The sequence below is a fragment of the Salvelinus sp. IW2-2015 genome, unplaced genomic scaffold (genome assembly GCF_002910315.2).
Source record: "Salvelinus sp. IW2-2015 unplaced genomic scaffold, ASM291031v2 Un_scaffold1838, whole genome shotgun sequence".
In the NCBI taxonomy this organism is placed as follows: Eukaryota; Metazoa; Chordata; class Actinopteri; order Salmoniformes; family Salmonidae; genus Salvelinus; species Salvelinus sp. IW2-2015.
The window spans coordinates 22,048-28,201 of record NW_019943208.1 but is presented as its reverse complement, the minus strand read 5'-3'; the positions used below and the strand labels follow the sequence as shown (position 1 = coordinate 28,201).

Below are 6,154 nucleotides of genomic sequence, written 5' to 3'. Positions count from 1 at the left end.
TGGTACTCTGTATATGCCGATGCTATTACCTGGCACTCCTTGTATATATCAATTTTATTACCTGGTACTCCTTGTATATATGCCATGTTATTACCTGGTTACTCCCTGTATATAACCATGTTATTGCCTGGGTACTCCCTGTATATAGCCATGTTATGCTGGTACCTCCCTGTATATAGCCATGTTATTACCTGGTTCTCTGTATATAGCCATGTTATTACCTGTACTCCTTGTATATAGCCATGTTATTACCTGGTACTCCTGTATATAGCCATTGTTATTACCTTGTATACCTGCACATCGTCTCCTCAGTACTGGTACTCCCTGTATATAGCCATGTATTAACCTGGTACCCCTGTATATAGCCATGTTATTACCTGGTACTCGCTGTTATATAGCCATGTTATTACCTGGTACTCATTGTATATAACCATGTATTACCTGGTACTCCCCTGTATATAGCCATGGTATTACCTTGTATACCTGCACATCGTCTCAGTACTGGTACTCGCTATATATAGCCATGTTATTTCCTGGTACTCCTGTATATAGCCATTTGTTATACCTGGTAACCCCCTGTATATAGCCATGTTCTTTCCTGGTACTCACTGTATATTAGCCATGTTATAACCTGGTACTCATTGTATATAACCATGTTATTACCTGGTACTCCCTGTATATAGCCATGGTATTACCTTGTATACCTGCACATCGTCTCAGTACTGGTACTCGCTATATATAGCCATGTTATTTCCTGGTACTCCCTGTATATAGCCATGTTATTACCTGGTACACCCTGTATATAGCCATGTTCTTACCTGGTACTCACTGTATATAGCCATGTTATTTTTCCTCGTTATTGTTATTCACTGTGTATTTATTCCTGGTGTTTCTATTTTTAATTGTTTCATCTTTATCTTTAACTCTGCGTTGTTGGAAGGGGACCCGCATTGCCTGACGACTCAAACTGAATTAATCTGCTGCTCTATCATCCGCTACATACTTCAGTCTGAGGCAGACATCATTGAAGTTGTTTGTGGTGACGTCAGAATAAGGGCCGTTGTACAAATAGAATTAGGAATTAGAATACTAATAATGAGTAATTGAATAGGATCTCTATGGATGTACAAAACTAAGTCATCAGCGATTGGATCATTTCTAACCCATTAGAGTATCAAAGGGTTAGGGTTAGGGTTAGGGACACATTTCTAAAACAGTGTTTTACCCACGTACGTTTTGGCTCTGGCCCATCCCATCGGTTTCTGGGACCAATCAGACGGTCTAGAATGGATTTCAATTCTAGATATTGTCGGGGAGACCTGAAGTAACTGCAGCGTTCCAGTAATTCCTGCACACCATTATAATCAACAATTTGTCATTCAGCCACTTATACTAACTGGTCAATTATATATGATAAAGTATAATTTACTTTATGTATAGAGGTGCTGCCAAGACAACCATTGGACCAGGTAGGTCAGTTGGTAGAGCATGGAGCATGGTGCGCACATGAAAGTAAATTGCTTGGAATAAAAGTGTCTGCTAAATTGTATAAATGATTAAATACAATTATTATAAATTAGGTAGCCTAAGTAAAGCCCGAAACTAATGCATCGTCCTCTAAAAGGACAGGAGAATACCATCGTGAACAAGACAACACTTCATCGCTGAAAGGGCTCCTGGGAGACATATTCACTAAGTGACTGAACCACTGATTATTTTAGCCATTTCACAGTTCTCTGCTTCTTCCGTTTCTTGAACATGTGTGGAAGTTTTTACTTGACTTCTATTCTTCTACCTTATTCACAGCAGAATGTTCTACCATAAACAGCTGGTGTGGGTAGCTGATAAACGGTTGGGTCTTTTTAAAACCATCACAGACTAGAATGTTTGTGAGTATCCAAATACAAATAATAATCGTTGCGGTGTGAAGCGGTTTTCGATCAGCAGGGTTTATGCATGGGATCACTTTGATTCTTACCCCATTAAAAATGATGAACGTAGAAATGTGTTTGTGTGAATAAGGGGCGAAGCTGCCATGACAGTTAATGGTTGCATCAAAATAGGTTCTTAGTCAACTTACCTGGTAAAATAAGAGTAAATAAATTAAATGAAATAATTTCCCCCACTTACAGGTACTTTAAGTTTGTGAGGTCCTTGAATGCCTCTGGGTCAATGTAAGACAGGCTCCTGATACTCCTTATTTCTCTGTGACACACACAAACACAGACACACACACACACAGTAAATTAATGTGATGCGCACACAATTGAACAACAACCAACACCACAGCACACAGTCCAAAATGTCCATAATGTTACAATGTTACCATGTTCTATGTAACCATGTTACAATGTTACAATGTTCTATGTTACCACGTTACCATGTTCTATGTTACCACGTTACCATGTTCTATGTTACCATGTTCTATGTTGCCATGTTCTATTTTACCATGTTACAATGTTCTATGTTGCCATGCTCTATGTTACCATGTTACCATGTTCTATGTTACCATGTTATATGTTGCCATGTTGCCATGTTCTATGCTACCATGTTACCATGTTATGTTACCATGTTGCCATGTTCTATGTTACCATGTTCTATGTTACATTGTTACCATGTTGCCATGTTCTATGTTACCATGTTAACATGTTCTATGTTACAACATTACCAAGTTACCATGTTGCAATGTTACCATGCTCTATGTTACCATTTTACCATGTTCAATGTTACCATGTTACAATGTTCTATGTTACCATGTTCTATGTTACAATGTTGCCATGTTCTATATTACCATGTTACCATGTTCAATGTTACCATGTTCTATGTTACCATGTTACCACGTTCTATGCTACCATGTTCTATGTTACCATGTTCTATGTTACCTTGTTACCATGTTGCAATGTTAACATGCTCTATGTTAACATTTTACCATGTTCAATGTTACCATGTTGCCATGCTACCATATACCATGTTACCATGTTACCACATGCTATGTTACCATGTTCTATGTTACCATGTTCTATGTTACCATGTTACCATGTTCTATGTTACCATGTTGCCATGGTCTATGTTACCATGTTACCATGGTCTATGTTACCATGTTCTTTGTTACCATGTTGCCATGTTACCACGTTCTATGTTACCATGTTCTATATTACCATGTTACCATGTTCTATATTACCATGTTCTATGTTACCATGTTCTAGGTTACCATGTTACCATGTTCTATGTTACCATGTTCCCATGGTCTATGTTACCATGTTACCATGGTCTATGTTACCATGTTCTATGTTACCATGTTGCCATGTTACCACGTTCTATGTTACCATGTTCTATATTACCATGTTATCATGTTCTATGTTACCATGTTACCACGTTCTATGTTACCATGTTCTATATTACCATGTTACTATGTTCTATGTTACCATGTTGCCAGTGCCAAACACATTTCTACCATACTGGAACATAATCACAATCACCCAGGAAGTGAAAAGATTGGGTTGGATCAGTAATCCTCGCCTTTGTTTTGGTAAAAAGCTGAGGGATGGGGCTGGAGAAATGTACACACCCTCAAATTCATAGACAGAGCTACYGATGCAAGGACTMACCGTCCATGACATCCAAAGTATAGTTATAACCATGTTTTGAGGCTATATAGTGTTTGTTTACATTTAATATGTTTACAAACATTGGAGTAAAACAAGCTTATATTTTGGGGTTCTGATCGGGTACAACAGCTGAACTAAGCTCATGAGACATTTATAAGTTGTATTCATGAAGAATCAATGGCTACATATCATTAACTTATAAGTCAAAGAAAGGATGTAGCAGCTGTATATTGCCTCTTGAGAAGACACKTTTCAGTCGAATGTAGTCAGTTGTGCAACTGAGTAGGTATCCGCTTTCCCTTTCCTTAAGCCACAACCCAGAGTCTGTGCATGTCTACCATGGCTGTCTGGGAGACTGCAACCATTCAAACCACAACAAAAAAACAGCATCTGTGCAGGGCCGGACTAACCAAATCTGGGGCCCTGGGCAATAACATTTTAGAACCCCGTACTCTTGGTGGCAGAAAGAAAAATTTGCTGTTTTAAAACTGAATTCCTGCAATTCTACACATTTTGCCTTTGGGCTGAGATAAAAATGTGCTTATATTTTCTGTAGATTTACACATTTCGACATGGCTTATGCCTTTTTCTTATGTTATCTGAGTGACTCAAACATTATGACAAAATCAGTGGATGTCACCTGGAGCCCCGGGGCATGTGCTCCGGTCGGTAATCCAGGCCCTGCCTCTGTGCCAGCCGTTGAGAACTCATGTAAATGCATGTTATTTTCCAATATTTATTCAGTCTCTTGTTTGGTCATGTAATTGATATTTCTTTGACTAAACCGTTTAGGCTAAACAACGATTCAGGCACCTCCTGTTACAATTCCAAACCACATGGCGGGGCTGCCGTTGAGCTAAAACACAAACTCTGGAATGGTAGATTGGGGGCTCTATATGTGCTGCAACCCTGAGCTGAGGTAGATAGATATATGAGATAAAAGAGAGAAGGGTTTCCGAAGTAAAAAGAGGGACTGTGGCGTGGCCGCCTAACCTACTGTACTTACATGTGAATAGCCCTGGGCAGCTTGTGAAAGGAATGTCTCTCCAGACTCCTCAGACTTTCATCATCTGAGATGTAACTGATTGGGAAAATATAGAATGGAAATGTGTAACTTTTTCACTGCAAGAACAGATTGGATAGTAGTACATTGTATACAGTCCTGAGCTACATCTACATCCAGGCTGTTCCCCTGTAGGCCCTATGGAAGTGTATGGAAGTGAGATAATCAATGACGGGTTGTTCAGTTCTATGATATTATACTTTTACCACTACAGATATAACATAGTAGCATATGGTACAAACAATAACCTACATGTGAGAGATGTTGATCAAGTTGGCGAAGGCATCCTGAGATATGGAGGTCAGTCTTGTCTCCACAAGCCACCTGTTGTGATAATACATCGATAGTCCATTGCATTGTATAGTGCTTTTTCATTTCATTTGTGTTGTGCATGTAATGGTATCCATTCTAGTTTTCACATCTCTATAATATCCCTACAACACATTATTATACTCATTAGCTTTTTTTTCTCCTTCTAATTTAGTTATCTGCAAATACAAAGTAACTATTGGCTGACCTGTCATATCCATAGACATTATATAGATAATATAAACATATTTTGGGACTATGGGATGATGGTTACTGGTCAGTGTAGATCTGGAGAAAGAGAGKGGGATTGTTCTGTCGACATAGTATCCAATAGAAGCTGATTATTATTATTAGATTATACACATTTACAAGATGAGAATAGCTTCTTGGTATGTTGGGTAATGATAAAAACAGACAGCTGTGTTAAACCCATGAGGTAAATATACAGAATTCAAATCCCCAGTTGAACAGATTTCTTGAATCCCAGACTGTAGCTTAAAACTAAACCCCACTATCAGGTATTATTCGTCGTATGTCAATTAAGTGAACTTCTCTTTTGCTGAGTTATTCCTTTACATCAGCATCACTTCGACCGACTGACATGGCCGGTAAAAAAGAAACAGTAGAAAGATACAGAAACGAATGTACTTACAACTCTTTAGTGCTGGGATGGAATGCAGGTAGGACGTCAATTTCGAAGCATGACACTGTTTTCGTACTGTCCCATTTGGTGCAGTCGCAAAAAGTTGGGCAAACGTCGATGTTATCAGTTGAATCGACCGGTGAAGCGATGAAAAGTATAAACATACGAATAATCAGATTCATTTTCAGATATATTACTGAATGGATATCCTCACTCATTATTTGGTATTGCGTGAAGCCTATGAACGCATATTCGGCACATTAAAGTATAATTTCCAATGACAAGGTATATTAAAGTTGTATTCGCCCGTATAGCATCTCATGTAGACATGTACTCCCAAGTTAAGTCGATGTCACAATTGACAGAGATGCGGTACGGGGGCGTTCCTTTCATCTGAAATTTGCGTGCGTTGAACATGCCTGAATCACACCGCATGGGGTTGGGGAGTTATTTTTACAGGCTATATAGTCTGTTACGTTGCATTCTGACTTTTCAGGATGTTTAAGCATAATGCGTTGTACTGTAGGTTAT

At 38.7% G+C, this 6,154-nt stretch overlaps 1 protein-coding gene across 1 annotated transcript in view; it reads right to left on the bottom strand.

The window, feature by feature from the left end:
- LOC112072153 (thyrotropin receptor-like) overlaps nt 1-5,805 on the bottom strand; it is a 34,869-nt gene extending 29,064 nt beyond the window's left edge. The window contains exons 1-4 of the mRNA XM_070439676.1: nt 5,633-5,805; nt 4,924-4,995; nt 4,615-4,689; nt 2,131-2,205 (exon numbers count right to left, since the gene is read on the bottom strand). Of these exons, the coding sequence (XP_070295777.1) occupies nt 2,131-2,205; nt 4,615-4,689; nt 4,924-4,995; nt 5,633-5,805 (395 nt within the window). The remainder of the gene's footprint in view (nt 1-2,130; nt 2,206-4,614; nt 4,690-4,923; nt 4,996-5,632) is intronic.
- Nucleotides 5,806-6,154: the final 349 nt, after the last annotated feature.